The sequence below is a fragment of the Alligator sinensis genome, unplaced genomic scaffold, assembly GCF_000455745.1.
Source record: "Alligator sinensis unplaced genomic scaffold, ASM45574v1 scaffold84_2, whole genome shotgun sequence".
Taxonomy (NCBI): domain Eukaryota; kingdom Metazoa; phylum Chordata; order Crocodylia; family Alligatoridae; genus Alligator; species Alligator sinensis.
Window position 1 is genome coordinate 500,892 of NW_005842247.1, and position 20,549 is coordinate 521,440.

The 20,549-nt window shown below is 41.0% G+C and overlaps 1 protein-coding gene across 1 annotated transcript in view; it reads right to left on the reverse strand.

The window, feature by feature from the left end:
• Positions 1-20,549, reverse strand: part of FLT1 (fms related tyrosine kinase 1) — a 150,533-nt gene that overhangs the window by 104,444 nt on the left and 25,540 nt on the right. The window contains exons 2-4 of the mRNA XM_025208711.1: positions 15,784-15,880; positions 15,257-15,480; positions 4,470-4,594 (exon numbers count right to left, since the gene is read on the reverse strand). Coding sequence (XP_025064496.1) covers positions 4,470-4,594; positions 15,257-15,480; positions 15,784-15,880 — 446 coding nt within the window. The remainder of the gene's footprint in view (positions 1-4,469; positions 4,595-15,256; positions 15,481-15,783; positions 15,881-20,549) is intronic.

Below are 20,549 nucleotides of genomic sequence, written 5' to 3' on the forward strand. Positions count from 1 at the left end.
AAGAAGAGGGAAAAAAAAGAACAGAAATGGAAACCAAAACGCTGACATATAAATGGTTATAGTAAATCAAGCCAAGAGGAAGAAGGGAGGAAAATGTATATTACAGCTGCTGTGGTACATGTTTGAACTTTGCACTCCCCATCAAAATCACCAAATATATATATATATATAAAATTTGTATCCACAGCCAAATTAGCCAAAACTAATTCCAAATCCAAATGTCCAGAACCATAAGTGGCCCTACTACTGGCAAACATCCTTCACCCTGGGGTTTCAGATGTTTCCAAAGCCTTTGGCAGGCATCCTACTTGCAGGCCCAAGGCCAGATGCTTGGGGTTCGGATGCCCCCAAGTTTTGATTGCCCTTAGCCATAAGGCCTTTGGAGCATGCAAGGAATGGTAGCTTTAGATAACCGCCTTTAGAAGCTATAGATCTGGTCTGTGTGTAAATCAAGGACCTTAGAAGTAAAATGTTCTTCCTATTACTGATTTTGAAGGCTCCTTCTTTTTTGGGTATGGATACCACCTTGTCCAATATGTATCCACTGAGCTAGACTAACTCAAGGTTAGAGCAACACACCATTTCAAAAGAATTAAAGTAAAGCTGCAGTTGAATCTTTGTCATCCTTGAAACTAAACTGTAACAATATTAAGAGGAACAAAGTGCTGTGGATGGTATTCACATGACTTCAGGACTGAACCCATTAACACAGGGAGGACTCTCATAGATGATTCCACTATGACTAAGAAGCTATCCTTTGACTTCCTGGCAATATAGGATACAGAACTAATGGCTCTATAATGCTTTTCTAATTACAAAGGTTCACAGTATGGGAACACAGACTTCTTACCTTATTGCTAAATAAAAACACAAAATGTTGGTTTTGCCAGCTATCCAGAAGTAGTACTTGCAGTTGTGAAATGCATTTAAAATATCTCTTAATTGCTATGGGAGCAAAAGATTGCTTTGGTCCTTGCACATGGGGTTTCACAGAATGACAAATAAACCACTACAGTGATCTAAGGAATTGTAGTTTACATAATCCAGGAAATTCTGGCATGAATTAGGGAGACATTTCTTTTTCCTGGAATGCAAAACGTACATGTAACCAAATCGTTTGGTTAGAACTTTGTTCCCTTAAAAATAGTGGTAGATCTGCTTCTAGTGGTACATGGCTATATGATTCCTGCACCACAAATTCCAGCTACAAGTGCAGTGGGTATTCAAAGATAGTAAGAAAGCACTGGTACATTAAATACACTGAGGTTTAAAATCCAACGTGTTTTTGATACTTCAACTTCCAAAATATAAATCCTAGAGTCCCACTTTACAACATACACACTGCAGCCACATCCAGCGCTCCATTCATTCAACAGAATTTTCTGTGTAGTCCATCTCCGATTCACATTTTACTACAGATTGTGATTTGGAATCAAAATTATTTTCATTGTGCCTGACACCCTGGCCTCAGCTGTGGCTGGGGCACCTTTTACACACTGTCCCAGGGTGTTATCACACCTCCGGGGCGCCCTTCTGCCTCAAGCTCCCCTCTGCTGTTTGTTGCTTGACCGCTGAGAACCAGCAGAGATGTTCTAGGGCCTGTGGTACCTCCACGTCACCTGTCTCACCCAGGTCTGGCCACCTCACAGCAGAGGAGATTCTGCCAGCTAGAAGAATCACACCCTTGTCCAATTATGCACTCAGAATAGATAAATTCCCACTTCTGGAGAAGAGGCCTAACTATATGGTCAAATACCCTGAAATCACTCTTACCCTGACAATACATAAGTTATAAAAGATAGCAAGAAGAGTTCTTATAAAAACAGAAGTAAACATAAGAAATCAGTATCCATAGATATAGACAGATATATAAGAAAAAAATAAACAAGGGGAAATATCAAAACAACAGTCTAACCTTACCCTGCATCTTAAACCTAATCTTACAGCTCCTACCCAGCTCAACAGGTTAGAAAGCAGCTTCTGCCTCCGAGCTTCTGGCCAGGGCATCCTGGAAGTTCTCCTGTGTACTTCATTCAGCCTGCTGGCTGAGGGCCTCAAGCCATTCCCTATGCCCAAGAACAAACTAAAGACCAACTCTGGCTCCTATGGCCAGGCTAAGTACTTGTCTTCATTCAGTCAATTCCATCCTTGTGTAGAGTTCTTGGAGCTCAAATGTTATACATATGAACTCCTACCTTCTAACGCATATCCACTTGACCAGTCAGACTTCTTTACTGACCCACTTATGACTGGAAGAATATTTATAAACTTTCAGACAAAGATTACTAGTCCATTCTTACAGTTCTAATCAAATACTATTTGGTTAAAAGATTTCCCTTAAAAAAAGTATTTCCCCTGCCTGAGTCACATTGGCACACAATATGCACAGCTATGCAAATATAAATTTTCAGTGTTTACTTCTCCAAACCATTTGAGCTTTGATCTACTAGGTGTGAACATCCCTCTGGAAGTCTCATCACCCTCTTTGGTTATCATACAAGAGTATAAAACTACATCCATATCAAACATCATAACTCATGCAAACTTACAAATAACAACATTAGATATTAGTTAATCTTTAGTTGTTTATAAACACCAGGCACTGTATCAGTAAACCTAACTCAGGGAAACGTACAGGACATTCCACAAGCTCTTCAAAATATAGTGGGTTCACGACATTATGTATAGATTAAATTTTTTCCATAATTTTAGAATAAAGCAGTTACATTCTGTCTACTTTTGACTTCCTTTCATATCGTTCAGTAGCTGGAAACAAGAAGAAAAGTCAGTACCCTACTGCCAGCCAATATTCCATAGACCCATCATGGTTTCCTAACCCCTGACTTAAAACACCAGGATTAAATCCCAGTGTAAATGAGCCTAGGCAATGGCTCACTGAAGCCAGTTGATCTATGATGTTTCAGAGCAAATTAAAACAATGGAACTGGGTGTTCTTGTCATGAGTCCTAGAATGCTCCAAAAATGTATACGAGGTACAGAGCAACTTGATCCGGCTTCACCTCATGGAGGGCAGGGCCACACTAATCATATGTGACAGGGTGAGAGAGGGGTCAACAAGGGGATTCTGGGTGAACTGTTTGGTAATGTTTGCCAGACATTTAAGGTTGGTGAAGAAATAGGAATCACTGGAAATGGGAAAGAGAAGTGTAGCTCAGCTTTTCACTGGAAATGGGAAAGAAAAGTGCAGCTCAGTGGGAGTGAAGAGGCAGTCACAATATGTATGTTGTTGTGGCTCACAATGACTTTTAAAAGAGTCAACACTGAGTGAGATTGCACTCAATGGACACTACCATATACAGGTTTTTTTCCCTTTATGCGGGTTCTGTGTGTGTGAAAGGGCAGCGGGTAGGTGCGCAGGGGAGTGGGTGTGTTTATTGTAACAGGTGCATGGTTTCTTAATGTGGTTTTAAGGTATGTGATGTAAAGTTTTATGCTAGATGATGTATATATATATATTTTTTTAAAGAAATAGATTTTTCTTAAAAAAAAATGTGAATTTGCTCTTATGCGATGACCCTTCTTATACCAAAAATTCATTATATGCGAAGTAAATTCACTCTTACGTGATCAGTGTGGTGGAAGCCCGCACATCAGCTGCTTTGTGCGGTGCATTGTGGGAGTGACATGCTCCAAAATATAGTCTCCCATGTTGATCTGCGCTCCTCGCTCATTGTCTGTGACACGTGTTTCTGTAGTTGCCATCCCCATTATGATAGTGCCCTGTGCTTGTGTGTACTGTCTGCTGTTTGTGAGTACCAAAATTGTCTAGTATAAGTGGCAGAAATGGGTCTGGCGGTCAGTAAAGTCGAGGTCTTGGAACATATCCCTATTTGTTACATTGTGAAGTGAGTTTCCTTTATGCAAATTTGAGTTATGTGCCATTTTCCAAGAACACATGAGCAGCCTAAAGCGAGGGAAATAAATAAATAAATAAATAGATCGTCTATTCATGTGGCAGGTTCTCATCAGTGTTTTGGTGCCAGGAGAGAGTGCTAGAATTTGCTCCAGGCTCTCTCAGTGCTGGCTTGATACTGCTGTACTTCCAGACCCGGTGCTTGTTCCCTCCTTAAGAGCAACCCCAATCCCATTTTAAGAGCAACAACAACAACAACAACAAGTTCTAATCAACATCTTGGCCTTTTTGGCTAGGATTAAATGTAGCATTTTTGGCACCAAGAGGAGGGTGTCAGTCCTGGTTCTGGCTCTCCCATGCTTTATAGTCATGCTCAGTGTTGGCTTTACTTAAACAACTTTAGTTAGTTTCCATTACTGAGCCCATGCTGCTTTTGGCAAAAGCATAATGATACATAATGTATTTAATTAGGTTTTGTTATATACAATCGTAAGATGAGGAGCTCTGATTAGGCAAAAAAATCTTGTCTTGTATTCAGGTAAATATAGTACATATAAGCCATAGCACTTTCAGACATATACATGAATTAGAGTACCTTCTTTAAAGTAACAGCAGTGTCTGGAGCTGTGACTCTGCATGGTATGATCATCTCTCTTCCATCAATCATGTGTATAATTTTAGGTATGTCACTGTGCAGCTCTACAAATGGACTTCCTGTATCTACATAAGAAGGATAAAAAGAAGCAGTTAAACATTAAACATTAAAATGCTACGGAAAAATGTAAAGAAAATTTAAACAGGATCTACATACAGATTACTACAACATCTAGAAGACTCCACTCATTTATCTAAAATATCTATGGAAAATGCTTACCAGGGTGCCATATCTCATTTAAACAGGTCTGGTAAAACATTATTTGGGTATTGTTGAAAGATACATTTATCATCCCTTTATAATCACTACAGAGCATTTCTTTATATAAAGAGTTGGCATCATCTTTCATACATAGATAGGCTCCAACAGATATTTTTCTGGTTATTTTTTTTCATATCGGGCTAGAACATAAATTAAAAAGTGTGTTTCCATTCATTTATTCTTTGCTATCACTGGGAGAAGTAATTAGCTTAGTTGGATCTAGAAGCCACTTATCAAGGGACACCACTTTCTAAAATCTTTTTCTGCTCCTCTGGGAGTAAGTGACAAACCCATACCAAATTTCAGAAGCCCTAGCACTGGGATCTTAATACGATCATTCAGACAGACATGGAAGTACTCTTGGAATATGGATTAGTCAGCAGTAACCATTTCTTTCCTTCCACTTCTACAGTACTTACATGTCTCCTGTGTAAGCAACAAGTCCAAATGCTAAAGAAACTTTTATTTCATTTAACTCAATAGTGAAGTCTTGAGAGTACAATTTATTGTACCCTTAAAAAATCATCTTTTTGTCAAAGGACACTGACATAAAAAGCTCATATTTGGGGGAAAAAGGAACATTATTGCTATTTTTGCAAATGTTTTATTGTTTGCTTTCATTAATAGAAATAGACTTAAACTACAAATTGTGGATACAAATCCTCTCTTGGTTCTGATCTGAAAAGTTGGTTTGACTCATTGTAAAGAGAGAGGTTATTTGCATTCATGTATGTTCAGTGAAACAGCTCCTCTTTAAATACATGCCTTTTGCTTCCCTTTCAGTTAACAGCATGTGCTTCACTTCACGTTGTAATAAAAGTGGAGCCTTTGCAGTCCTCATTTCTCATTAAGCTATGCAATAAAAGTATATCTTAGGTGTTTAGTAGGAAGGGAGGCAAATTCTACTCTTATTTCTACTGGAGAAAATTAGAAGTTAAGAGTTACCTTAAAATTTACCCCAACGTAAAGGGGAAAACACAAAGTTTGTAGAGGTTTGATAGATAAAATGAAATTGTCACAAAAGCATTTATAGGTAAATGCATCACAGTACTTTATTAAATAATAGGTGTTTAAAAACTATTGAGCTTGTAAAAGGAACTTATGAGTAATAGAGGATGCATGTGTAATAAAAATACCCTACGGACTTCTTAGTGTAATGTTTCCTTTACAATAGGATTCAAGAGAAGACTAAGAATGAACCTGCTTGCAGTACTTTAAAGAAACATTTTTGTTTTGCAAGAGCTGCAGTTATGGAAGAGGTCATTAGCCCTTTAACATCAGCAAAGTTAACAGACTTACTACTCCCCTAAGGCTCATTCATCCTTGACACAAAATTAAGAGCTGCTTTCCAAAGCCAGCAAACTTTGCAGAGTGGTTTCCTGTATCATAACCTAGTGATCATTATATCATGACAAGTGTGAGGAAGAGCTGCTCTGAAGACTACCGGTACTGTCTGCAGACACAGTGTCACCACTAACTGATGCCAACATTGCAGGAGTGGGGCTGAGCTGACTTAGCCTCAGGGGACCCCTGCCCATCTAAATGAGGTGACAGGAAACCAGTCTAAAATGCAAGCAACATTTTTTTCTTTTATTCTAAATGATGTGCATGCTGGCATTCACACTTGGAGGAAACAGTCAAGCATTAAAATCTCTTTCATAAGGTTCCTTGACTCTGAGTCCAGTTATTACATTGGAAGCAGCTCTTCCTCTGTATATCTGAATTACAGTTGCACAGTATGGCATTTAGACATAAAAAGTCATTTATGCCTACGTCTCAATTCTCATGCAGAATTCCCATTGACATCACTAGGGAGTTCCGCCACGGAGTGAGGGCAATATATGTCCCCGAGTGCTCCAAATGTCTTCCTGCTTTTGATTAAAAGGAATATGCATCATGCTTCCTAGTGCAGTTTTGTTTTCATAATTACTTTGGAGGCTTTTCCTGACTCTTTTTGATTTTATTCTCCTTCCTTCTTACTACTCATAAGGGGATACAGTCATTACTCCAGAACTAGGAGCTGGTGCTGGTTCTTTCTTGGCAAAGATAGGCCATAGCCATCACCTGCACAATTACATTCATGACACAAAACTTTTCTGTTCCACACAATACTTTTTGTTCCCTTCTTTCTCCTCTTCCTCCACTGCTGACAGCTACCTATGGCTAGCAGTTACTGCTATGTTTCCCTTCTGATCACTGGAGAAAAATAATTCCTTCCTGAGATGATGTAAATGCCAGTCTTCCTTAATCAGTTGGCTAGGACTAGGAGTGCAGCTAAAATTACCTGACTTCCTGCCCCTGGTTTTCTGAGCCAACTCCACCTTTTGAGGTTGATTCACCATTCCAATGTTATGCTAGTGTAGTTTTATGTTACATATGCAGGGATCTTGGTTTTTTCTGATGAAAAAATCCCCAATTTTCATTTAAAAATAGTAACCCCAATCCACATTTTTCCATGATTAAAATGAAACACCACTTATATATAGATATATCTGTATATAAGTGGTGTTTCATTTTAAATCACAGAAAATGTGGATTTGGGGTTACTTTTTTTTAACTGGAAATTGGAGATTTTTTTCATCAGAGAAAACCAGAATCTCTGGTTGTATGTAAAATCTGAGGAAACCAGCAGTGAATCAGGCCCTTAACAGAATATGGCAGGGGCTGTTTTTGACCCTGAACACGATATTTTATCTTTATAGAAGATTTTCAGCTCTGCTGAAGACAGATATGCTAAGTTGCTTTGGTTTTAAACATTTAAATTCTGCAGTGAATCGATTGTGTTTATTCTTTCCTGAACAAAACTCTGCAACTAAAGAAAAAAATAAAACCTGAATATTTACATACGATAAAGGTTCTTACATTCTGAACAGTGTATTTTAGAATAATAATTGTGTCTGCAGCTAGTTACCCTGTACTAGGTTTTAGCTATGTTACTCTCAATATTTTTCACTCACAATCAACATGAAACCACAAAAAATATTCAGAGTCACAAAACCCATGAAGGTCATTTCCTACATTGTCGGTGAACGTATATAACAACTATTTTATTCAGTTGGTTAGCAGCCACATTTAAATATGTAAAAAACTTAATTCAGGAAAATATCGTGTCTGATATCAGTAACTAGTCTGTGCTATTTATATATCTTGCACAAGCAATTTGATTATCTCTCACACATCTTCCCAAAAATGAGCAAGTAGCCTCATTTTTATACACAAATTCTTTAACTGCAAATCAGAACAAACAAATAAAAAATGTCAGGAGCGAAGTCCATGGATGAAAGACTCATTGAAGTCTATGGAAGTTTGGCCACTGACCAGTACAGTCAGGATATTTATTTTTATATTGGGCTCATCACCAAGGCAGCTCAGCCTCCACAGAAAAGGTTTTCCTATATTCAGGGCATTCGTCTTCTCCCATTTACAAGGACATTTAAATTGTGTTCTTAGAGATATGTAACTTGATTAAGGTAACTTGATTAAGGTAAGTGGACTCATTTCACATTTCTATTATATAATGCAACCCCATTAATCCACTCTCACCTATACAATGGAGTCACTTGACTTTCTCTGGTACAACTAAAAGGTGAATCTGGTACAATAAAAGTGGACTGTGAACATCTATGGGCAGAATTTGGCCTTAAGTTGTTAAACTAATTCTATCAAGAAAACTCCACAATCCTTGTCTCACTTCTTAGTCTATGAAGAAATGCTCTACCAGGGATAACAACTTCTAAACAATGAAGAATGAATGGTATTGATATGCAAATTAACAATCTCAAATTCAGGGCAAAAATAATTTTGACAAGCAAAAAAGTGGGCAGGGGGTGAATAAATATGCATAATGAAGATAGAAAGTCCTGCTAGCAGAACTCTAGGACAGTTTCATTTTGATAAATAAATTTTCCAAGGGGATGATGGTATAGCATGCTAGACTACTCCTTTAATTCTTAAGGGAAAACATTTTCACTCACGATAGTCAAGGCAACTAGTGACAGTTTGGATAGTTATTGCTAGAACAGTTTCAGGTAGCTTTAGGTACTCATTCTCACAAATGCCATCCCATAACTGATTTCTGGAATTTGCTATTTATTATTCTGAAGTGTTATTACTCTGCACATTATCATCATCAGCGTGGTGATGTATAGAGGCTGCAGTCAAAGATCAAGGCCCCATTGTGTGAACCACTGTATAGACAATGATGAAAACACAGTCACTGATTTCAAAGACCTTGAAATCTAAATCCCTGATACTGCACATGCTTAACTGTACACATGGTGGCAAATCTAGTAGAATTATTCACTATGAGAAATGTTAAGTACCTCCATCTGCAGAAATAGAAATTATATGTTATTTATTTCAGTATTTTCCCAAGGTCTCTGTTTTGTAGCAGGAACTTTTTTATGCATGAAAAATGTGTTCACCTACTGCATATAGCTATAGCCTGGTTTGGTTTCAGCTAGTTTTCATTTAATAACATCAGCATAATATGACTTAGTGGGATGATCTGCTAGCCAAAAATGCTGCTCCTATGGTAACACTGTGCCAAATAGCAAAGACAGGTCATGACAGGGATAAGGAAGATAGAAAACCACCCAGACTGCGGATATTAGGACAGACTATTCCACTGCCAGGTTATTACTGAATTTAAAAAAAACCCCAGTCAAATCTTTTGTTGACTTCCAGAGTATTTTTTTATTTTAAGCCAAACCTTCATCAGCTGAATTTTTCTGACATTGATGCTTCTGATCTTTAAAACCAGTTTTTAGGGAATTGTTTTTAGATCCCCTTCCTGTTCTGAGGCATAATATTATGTGTAGTTATGCAACTAAATCTATTCAAGTTAGAGCTTTAATTCATTTTAACTGCAAGGCTGGATGCAGAGAGCTGTCAACTGGAACTCCCAGTGATGTCAATGGGACTTCCACATCCCAAGGACCTGCACAGTCTACTTCAAGCAATTCAAAATGCACTCCCAGGCCATGTCCAGATGAGCACGGCCGTGCGGCATGTGGCACAGCAGACACTTCTGCAGCACCACATTCCGCATGTTCCATTGTTCTCCACGCTGCAAGGGAGCAGTGCAGATATCCAGGGGTAAAAAAAAACCCGCCGAAATAAAGCAGAGTGGCACATGCGGCAGCAGCATGTGCCACCCAAAGCCAGAGTCTGGCCAGCCAGAGCCACAGTTCACCACTGGCCAGGCTCCATGCAGCAGAAGCTACGTGGCTGCACCCCCAGGAGGCACCCAGGGCCCCACATAAGGTTGCTGGAGCCAGCCCAGTGCTGGCCCCAGCGTCCCTTATCCCAACCAGGGCAACTTACCACATGCCAGAGCACACGTGGCACAGGCATTCCCTGGGGACAAGTAGCAGTGGCACAAGGTGTACAACTGCTAGTTGTCCCCAGGGAACCAAACATCCACGCACATCTGGATGCAGCCCCAAAGGACAAACATTTTGAAGGTTCAAAGGCTTGAATTTTTAAATGGTCATTGCTACTGAAAGCTTTGTTATTTTTTATTTTTCAGCCTGAGATATCCAGGCTTCATAAACTAAGCAATCAAAATTGGCAGAATTTTTTGACATTGTAGGTGTTAAGGATCTTTTTAAGTTGTACTGTTCTAAAACCTTGGTTTAGCTGTTTCATCTTCAAGTTCTGAGACCCAGATTATTTTAAGTGGGATGCTTGCTGGGATGGCTAAGAAATATCTCATCTTCCAGGGAATAGTACCAAGAAGAGCAAAACATGTGCACATTGGGAATATTTGCAAAGAGTGAGAGTTGGGCATTGATAAAAAGCTGCACAGAATAATTCTCATTGCTGACCCAGCCCTCAAGGTTTAGCAGGGTCCTCTCAAATAAATTATCACATTTATAAGAATGAAATAGCAGTTGCCAATGGTCAAACATTACCCTGTAGCTGCTGTAAAGAAGAAATGATCATCTGGCTGTGAAACTGGCTACATTTCCCCAAGTGAAATTGTATCCATTTGTAGAAGAAAAGTCTCTATTTTGCCATAATCAAAACACGATCATGCTTTATTAACCGGTTAACTCTACATTCATCAGGGGAAATGACAACCTTTCAACTTGGATCAGCATTTGTTTGAATTCCTGGAAAAAGAGGTGAGGTTAAAGCACCAGAGTAACCTAGTTATTTGGTTTGAAAGAAAACAAATGAGCTGCACCACAGAGAAAGATCAACCTGGAGCAACAGGCAGAACTTGTATCCAGGAAAAAGATACCTGCAAGCTACAGGCATGGGGAGAACCCTTCTAGGCAAAACCAACCAGGCAAAAGAGCTGCCTGGAATGCGGCTCATTTGACATGTTTTTTTACATGCTTCATCCCATTAGCATGATACCTTTACATGCAGAAAACCCTATATGCCTTATTCCTGCAAGTAGTACCAGTATCCCATTAAAGACTGTGTGGTCAGTTAAACCCTGTGGGTAAGATGGGGAAGCAGGGCAAAAATGAAAAGCTGGGCTTGGCCTTGTGATCAAATAAGTAAAGGCACTGCTGAGTTTCACATCCTGGAAAGGAACGTTTAAAATGTTCTTCCTTTTCCAAGGCTTGTGTTCTGTGAGTCTTAGTACCACATGACCCAGCGTTGTAGTGAATTACAACTAAGTCCAAGGCTCTTAAGAGCAATTGTTCCCCATGCCTCAAGTGTCAATTCCTGGGTTGTCTGCACCCAGCATTAATACTCCACAGATTGTACACTAAACTCCCCAGTACAACACAGTAGTGACCTCTCCAGCTGAAAAAGAAGTGGATGTATTGACTGGCTTTGAGGAAAAACTTAATGAAGCTGCCTTTTCTAAAGGATGGGGACTGAAAGGGCTAAGTGTAAGGTATGCATATGGGATTTTCAGAGCCCCTACAAGAATTTTCATTACCTCACAGGAAAAAAAAGACTTGTATCTTCATTTATTTCTATATAATATTTTCTTAATGAGTTTGTTTCCTATCCAATTGATATTCAGTGGGTGCGTTACTGTGCATTAGTGTGTCATGGCAAAAAACATCCTAATGTGCTAATGCACAGTAGAATTAGTCTACTGAACATTAAGGGTCACAGAAAACCCATTCTCCTTTCCTACTATGCATATGGCAGCTACTGCACCTTTATCTAGTATCTCAGAGATACTAAACTTAATGTGCAATAGCAAAGGCTCATTAATGAGCGTGTAGGCCCACCCTTGCTTCTAATCACAGAAGCATGTTTAAAGCAATAAGTGATAGCTTCCTGTACAAACAATATCAACTTTCCTGATTCAGATTCTATGTTTGTAAATAGCAATTATTTGTTCTCCTATATAGCACGATAAAACATGGGAAAGAGACACCTTAGTGATCCACATGCAGCTAATATGGGAAATTGACTGACACGATGTCCTGCCACAGGAAACACTACAAAACATGTAGTGATCTTCATTTTAAAAAGCATTTGTTTCCCAAGCACACAGAAATTAGGTAACACGCTTTTTAAAAATGTAAAAAGGTACTTCAGTGGAGGTTACTTATTTTTTCTAAATTGAATTCAATTGATTTATAAATATATCAATAACTTTGTCTTGGTTTCCAAACACACTGAGTTAAGTTTAAGAGACTATAAGAGCATGCTTTCCCTTATATGTGATAATACCACAGATTATGAGTAGAAAGAGACGGCAATATATATTCCATTTAAAGTTTTCTTACTCAGCTTACTTGAATTCAGTACATTTTTCTCCCCAGTTCATAACAGTTTCAATTAATACATTCATTAGACATTGGACAAACAGTTATGCTTATTCCATAATCATTGGTCTGCCAAAATTATTCACCTTCATTTTTACAGACTTCACTTGCATATTGTTGATAAGAAACTGACATATCATAGGAAAGACATATTCTGAAATTATCAAATTTTGAAAACTGTGATGCCAGAACTATTACAGCATAAAACAGAATTACCCAATGAATGCCATTTTTGAGTTTCCTAAGTAAGTAAGGTCATGAGTAAAATTTTCACCTAAAACCCATTTTCAACATGACATAAGCCCCAAGAAGCCTAAATGTTATTGAAAGTCCATAGAAGTTAGGCTCCTGAGCCATTTAGGCACCTTTGAAAATTTTATTTGAGCTACTGAAGATTTTTTTTAACTGAAGAGACCCCTGTTTCTCTGACCTGCTGTTCCTGTTCAATAGAAAAATTGACTGGTCTCCAGTTTGTATTTTTCAGCAATAAAGAATATTGTCTCTCATACCCTTTCCTGCAGGAAGCGTTAGAGACAGAGGAGAGTCATCTCCTACATGTCACCCTAGCACATGGGTTTTCTGTGTAAGGTTAGTTTAGCCAATGGAGCAACCACCCTTGCTCTTCTTACATAGGTAAATGAAAGAGAAGCTTTGGATACATCTCTATTAGATGGGAAGAGATATTCACATTTGATGCTAGAACGGAATGGGTTAATACTCCCATCCTACTATATTACAGATTTTGCTGGCCAGCAGTAAATATCAGTCAATAAAAGAGCAATCTTCTACTTTCCTTACTCTTACATAGATGTTTTCATAGCCCAAAGCCTGCTGAATTATGTTAATGAAAGTCACATAGGTAAATGGTTGGGGAAGGGGCAGAGCTGGCCTTAGGGAAAATGGCACCCTGGACAAACTTGTATTTTGGTGCTCCTCAGCCCCCGCCCCCAAGTCAGCAGCACTGCTGCAGGTAGACTGGAACACATGTCATCCTGCCCCACATGTGCCAAGCCTGGCTCCTCCTGAGCAGCAGATGGAGGCGGGGGAGGGCGGGGGTATAGCAAGGGAGGGGCGAGTGGGGTGACTGCCCTGGGTGCCAAAGCGAAGGGCCACCAACAAGTGCTGCCCAGCCAGGGCAGGGCAGGGGACAGAGCTGCGAGTGGCTTGTTTGGAGGGGCATGAGGACGGGGGGAAGGTGTCTCCTGTTGCTGCGTGTACTCCCGAGCAAGTATGGGGGGAAATGTGCCCCCTGGATCTGTGCACAGGGCGAGGGCGGGCTGCCACTGTAGGATTTGCCACAGGCGCCAAACTTCCTTGTCATGGCACTGGGGCAGGGCACTGCTCCTCCTGCCTGGGACAAGTATCATTTGGGCTGGGACAAGGCAGGGAAGAGTGCTGCTGTGAGCTCAGGCTGCTCACATGTGTGTGTGTACATGTGAGTCTGTGTTTAGCACCCGCCCCTCCCACCCCCCAACCATGATGCCCTGGGAAGTCACCCACATTGTCCACCCCTAAGACTGGCTCTGGCAAGGAGAATATACCTTGCAGTGTCATTAGCTATAGAAAAAGCAGAACTGAGTGCCTCTTGAATGTAGCTTCTTGAACATTCCCAAACATCCCAAGTAAAGCAGGATATGGACCATAAGGGAGCCCAGATCTTGCTTTCTATAGAGGTAAGTAAGTAGTCCAAATGGTTCAATTTCTACACGACTTTAATCACATTCTTCATGTTGGAAAATCCAAACCAAGTTTGATTTAGTCTGACAGCTGCTGTATTAGGACAGGCAGGCACATCATTTGGAAAAGTTCCAATTGCACATTCTCTCTTGCACAGGTTTTCAAAATCTATGAATTGGAGACCTTCCATTAATCTTGTCACTTTTGGCTGAAAACTCAAGAAAGATTAACACTGCAAAATCTGCAGGGTTTATCATTGCTTTAATTTTATTTTTAGTGAATGTAATCATCCTGAAAGTTGTGTGAGGGCCAGCAAGCAATGCCTATTATTATAGCTCAACTGACCTACTTTCTTCATTTCCCACATAATGTGCAGTAGTTGGTCACTGAACACAAAAGTTCCTCCATACAGATTGATTTCCTTTTGATTTCACTGATTCTGGATTTTTTTCCATGTTTAATATAAGAATTAACTTCAGACTATTGCATTTTTTAAATTGACAACAATTTGAATATTAATTTCCTACAGGATGAGAAGATTGCCCCTGGGAGCTGGAAAATCTATTTTTTTCATTTGCTACAAGGCAGCATTTGGTATCCTTCAGCTATCTGAAAGCCTGCCATATTTTAATGGTAATTAACAGTGAGCACCTATGCAGAGTAGCAAATCAGGAGCATCGTATTTTTAAATGGCATTTGATCTGAGTCTTGTGATACCCTAATCATTTCACATATATGTTTCAGATCCATTTTGTTAAGATAATCCACCTTAAAAAATTCTACTCACCCTAGGTGAGCTAAATTTGGATTAGGCTTTTCTCCCCTTTCCTCTTGCAAATAAAATATGAGCATTAGTTTTCTCAAATGATGGGCAAGTAGATTTTGAATATGAGTCCATACATTTTCCTAAATCTTATGAGGCTGAAAATGTCATTCACATATATCATTTATACATTGCATCCTAGTTGATGTGCACATGTGGCCTCTTAGGGTTGTGTTGTAATTAAAGCACCAAAGTATTTTAAAAAATTGGAATCTTACCGTTAATAAATATATAGACTGTAGGTTCTGTCTTCTTTTTTACAGCACTTGAGGATGGGTATTTGCAGCCATAGTATCCAGTGTCTTTTGCTTGAGTTCTGCTCAAGGTCAGACTACTACAGAACTGTTTCCCATTCCTTCCACAGGCATATTTAATTACTTTCAGCCTTTTGCTGTCTTTACTTAGTGTTTCAGGCAGGGACCATGAATGAACCATTTCCCCCCTGCAAACGCAGATAAGGAAGCAAAAACAATTATGTTGGGCTACAATGATACAGCTCCAGTTCCCAAGCTTTCTTTTTTATTATAACAGGCTATTTCTGGGGTTCTCTTTTATCTTATTCTCCAAAAACAACAGAAACAACAAAGAACAACAGCAACAAAGAACTACTAAACAATTGCCATTGAAGTTAGCCCCCCACCTTTCCCCATCACACTGGGTTTTTTTCCAATTTTAGTTCCAAAAAAAGAAGTGTCAGGTGCATGAATACCCAGCCAAATTATGTGAAGCCAACTCAGCTGGTTACCTGCATGTGAGATTCAAAGTCTGGCCCGCTTGGATGACGTGCTGTGTGCCATTTATACTCAGTTCAGGAACTTTTAATTTTGACCCTGAAGTAGGTCCTAGAAAAACAATAAGAAAGTCATTAACAATGGCAAATCACCTTCCCGTATATAATCTGCTCAACCATTTGTTAGTGTTAGCATTGGACAGGTTTAGCACAACTTTCCCCTCCTCCTTCTCCTACTCCCTCCCAACCCTGCTCCAGCTCCTTCCTTTGGGCCAAATCCTGTAGTCTTTACTCACGGCCTTACAACCTCTCCTATGAGAATAGCTTGTGAAGGCGGGAAAAGGAAAGGAAATCTCTGCAATGTTCCACCCTCGGAGTCTGTTCCAGAATGGTTCCTTTCTAGGAGGGGGCGGAAACATATTTTTCCCCCCATGGAAAAGGCCCTAGGCCATGTGGCTTGGTAGTAAACTAGTGCTGTGATTACGTATCTCCAATGGAATGGCACTAACAGGGTTCCCTCAGCCATCCACTGTCCCAAGGAACTTCAGCTGTCTTCTCTCTCTGGAGCTTCATGAGGAATAGTAGGACACCAGTGCGAGCTGCTGCCCATTCCTCCAGTGGAGTCCAGGGAAAGAAAAGGAAAACAATGCCCTCCCACCTAGAAGCCCCACTTCACAACAAGACCTATGACCTCCGTGAAAGGTTATCATGTCTTCAGTCACAAATAAATCTCATTCACATAAACCTGAAAAAAGCAAAGGGAGCCTTGGAAGGACTGAATAAGCATTCAGAATTTACTTCTTTGATCTAAAGCCTTAGCATCACAGTCTACTATCCCGCACATTAAAACTGCCATAAGAGACCACTTTGTCCCTGCCCAAAATTCTTGTGAAACAAAATACTTTCAACACATTGATCCCATTGCCTACACACTGACTGCAAAGCATTCCAGACAAGCAAAAGGCTACTAGCTTAGGTCAAAACCTGGACAGTACCAAAAGTCTTGAATCAAAGCCATAAGGATCTTGTATCAAAATAAAAAGAACAACCCAAAGGCAGCTGAATATGAAGAGGAAGAGAAAGTATTTATTAAACAATATATGAAAGAGACAATATTAAAAACACAACTGTCTTGTGTACTATGTAATGAAGTAGGGTGGAGTGAGGTTTTAATCCATCCATTTTACTTAATCCTGGGGCTCCTATAACTACTGTATCCACACAGATTTAAGCACCAAATAGAGTATAGATCCATTTCCATGATGGACTCGCAGGCCCAATCCTATTTCACCTAAAGACATCCTGCTGCTACTTACACTTCCAAATGTAGCCTTCTGGAGGGGCTGGACATGTTCAAATCAGCAGGTCTAGATGCTCTCCACCCCAGGGTGTTGAGGAAATTGGCAGGGGTTATTGCGGGGCCACTGGCACGGCTTTACGAGCACTCGTGGTGCTCTGGCCAGGTGCCAGATGATTGGAAGAAAGCCAACATGGTCCCCATCTTCAGAAAAGGGAAGAGGGAGGACCCGGGCAACTATAGGCCCATTAGTCTTACTTCAATCCTGGGGAAACTCTTAAAGAAGATCATCAAGGAGCACATCTGTGATGGGCCAGCAGCAGGGATGATGCTCAAGAGCAACCACCATGGTTTCATTAGGTGCAGGTCCTGTCAGACCAACCTGATTGCCTTCTATGATCAGGTCACAAAAGCAATGGACGCAGGTGTCGCGGTGGATGTAGTCTTTCTGGACTTCAGGAAGGCCTTTGTCACTGTCTCCCATCCCATTCTCATCAACAAACTAGGTGACTGTGGCATTGATGCCTTCACAGTCAGATGGATTGCAAATTGGCTGAAAGGTTGTACTCAGAGGGTGGTGGTGAGTGGGTCTCTTTTGACCTGGAGGGAAGTGGGAAGTGGAGTCCCCCAGGGCTCGGTCCTTGGGCCCACACTGTTCAATTTCTTTATTAGTGACTTGGCGATGGGGTGAAAAGCAGCCTGTTTAAATTTGCTGATGATACCAAGATTTGGAGTGACGTGAGCATGCTAGTAGGGAAGGACAGATTACAGCAGGACCTGGACAGGTTACAGGGGTGGGCTAATGAAAATAGGATGGGTTTCAATACTGATAAGTGCAGGGTGCTGCACTTGGGCAGTAGGAACCAGCAGCACACTTATAAGATGGGAAACTCCCATCTCGAGAGCACAGTGGCAGAAAGAGATCTTGGAGTCTTTATTGACTCCAAGACGAACATGGGCCGACAATGTGAGGTCACGGTCAGTAGGGCTAACCGTACCTTGTTGTGCATCCACAGATGCATCTCAAGCAGGGCCAAGGAGGTGATCCTCCCCCACTATGACACTGGTCAGGCCGGAGTCAGCTGGAGTACTGTGTTCAGTTCTGGGCGCCGCACTTCAGGAGGGATGTGGACAGCATTGAGAGGGTCCAGTGGAGGGCCACTCGCATGATCTGGGGACAGCAGGGCAGACCCTTCGAGGAGAGGCTACAGGACCTTAACCTTTTCAGCCTTCACAAGAGAAGGCTGAGGGGGGACCTGCTGGCCAGCTATAAACTTACTAGTGGGAACCAGTGGGGATTGGGAGAGACCTTGTTCCCCCGAGCGCCTCCCAGAGTAACAAGGAATAATGGCCACAAGTTGTTAGAGAGTATGGCTGGGGTCATTCGAGCCCGGTTTTCTCTCCTGCCCAGGGCAGGGGGTCGGACTTGATGATCCACAAGGTCCCTTCTGACCCTACTTCTATGAATCTATGAATCTATAAGAGGCATGTTTTGCCATAATGTGGCTTTTTCATTGTATTTCCACCTGTCCAGCTAGACTTGTCTTCTAAGCATGCTCACAAAAGTTCCTCTATGGCTCTGGAGTGCTGCACAGGCATGTAACTTGCATGCATGTTCCTCAAAGGTCATTCACAGAAAAACCACGATTAGTGACCTTGATGTCAGAGGAGAAAGGAGCTCTTATTTTTTTAGGCCAGTGGTTAGGGTACTTGCACAGAAGGTGGGAGAATCTAGTTTCTATGCCGTCCTCAGTCAGAGGGAGTTTGAATCTACATCTTCCACTTCTCAAAGTGTCCTAAATCACCAGGCTATGTCTAGATAGGTCTGAAATTCCTCTCCAGATCTCCTTTAAAAGCTGTCCCACTGTGATCATGGGGATACATTGTCCCAGAGGAAGCAGATGACTTGGTAGATGGCATATATAGCTGTAAGGTAACTGTGACCTGAGCCACTGAGAGTTTCAGCAATTAAGACAGAGTATTTTAACTGGCAGTGGAAATGACCTGGAAGCCAGCTGAAAACACCGAGTGCAGGTATGAGAAGTTCTGAGCAGCTTTTCCTGATAAAGTTCTAATCAACCACAGTAACCTTTCAGTACATATCGTGTGACCTAGCCCAGTGCACAAAATTAGAGTGAAGTAAAATAAATCACAATATTTGGTTGATTATCAGTATGCAGAGCAATTCAGTGGCAGTATTTTTATAAATACATATTTAAATATCTGTACCAGATCTCTGCAATTTGTTTGTTGAACAACAGTGAAATAAAAATGTGGCCATTACCTTCTCATGAGAAACCTTACTTTTATTTTTGCCCCTTTTGCTCTGGAAAAAAATAGTTTGCTTGAAGACTGTTATTTTAATTAAACAGTTTTGACAAATCAAAGCAAAGCAACAGTCTACTAACAGGATGATTGTTAGCTTGTTTTTTTCTCCCTGCCCATGGGCAAAATGAGTATAAAAATAAATTTTAGACCATGATAACATTGGTATGTGTGAAATGTCAAACACCTCAGATGGAAATATGTGATAGCTCCTTTTGCAAAACAGAAAACCTATTATTTACAAAAGTCCTAACAAGACTTATATACCAAAGATTTGACTCAATTTGTGTTTGATCTCCTATTCTAAATACTAATTACTGTGCTGGAGTCAGCAATCCCTTCCCCGGTTGCTTAATCCAAGACAGAGACCCTTTAGTGGGCACTAGGGCAACACAAGGGAGTGATTAGTCATTTTGAGAACTAGACAGCCAAAGAGAACTCCAGCAGCCTCAAAATAGAATGTCCTTCATATTCAGAGGCAACTGGTAGGTGGGCACGGGGCAGGGGGCATATGCCCCCCCGATGGGGCCAGTGCCCCCCAACAGCCAACATTGATGTTGTTGGTAGGGCTGGTGCCCCCCTTGACAGGGTCGCCACCATTGGTGGCTTCTGCATATGCGCCCCAGATTCAAGAGGCACCAATCACTCATGTTCATATTCATAACAACTGAATCCATTGCAAGGTACACTGCAACTTCTAAAATATTTGCGAAAAAGGTGGCTTGATCTGCCTTAGCTCATTTTAAAATGAGTGCATAGTACTTTCCAATTTGTGTTTGGTTTTTTTTCCTTAAAAGTCCAGCCAAAAGCAATTCTCTATTTCCCCTTTATACAGTGCAGGTAACATAGGTGGATTAATGCATGGGCCCATGGGACCCAGGTGCCCCTGCCAATTAGGGGCCTCCTGGGGGCCTGGGTTTCCTTGGGAAACAGAGGGTTTCCCCTTGCAGGCAGGCAGCACTCTAGGGCTCCTGCTTGGGGCTGTCAGGCAGTGGTGATGCATAGGGGGTGCACCCTCTGAGAACGCCAGTGCACCCCCTGACAGCCATGCTTGCTGCTTAGGCAATGGGCAGGGGGGGCAGGCGGGAATACTGTTGTCCCCCCGTAAGTGCTGGCTGATTGCTGCACTCGCTGGAGCCGCTTTCAGGAGTGGCTGCAG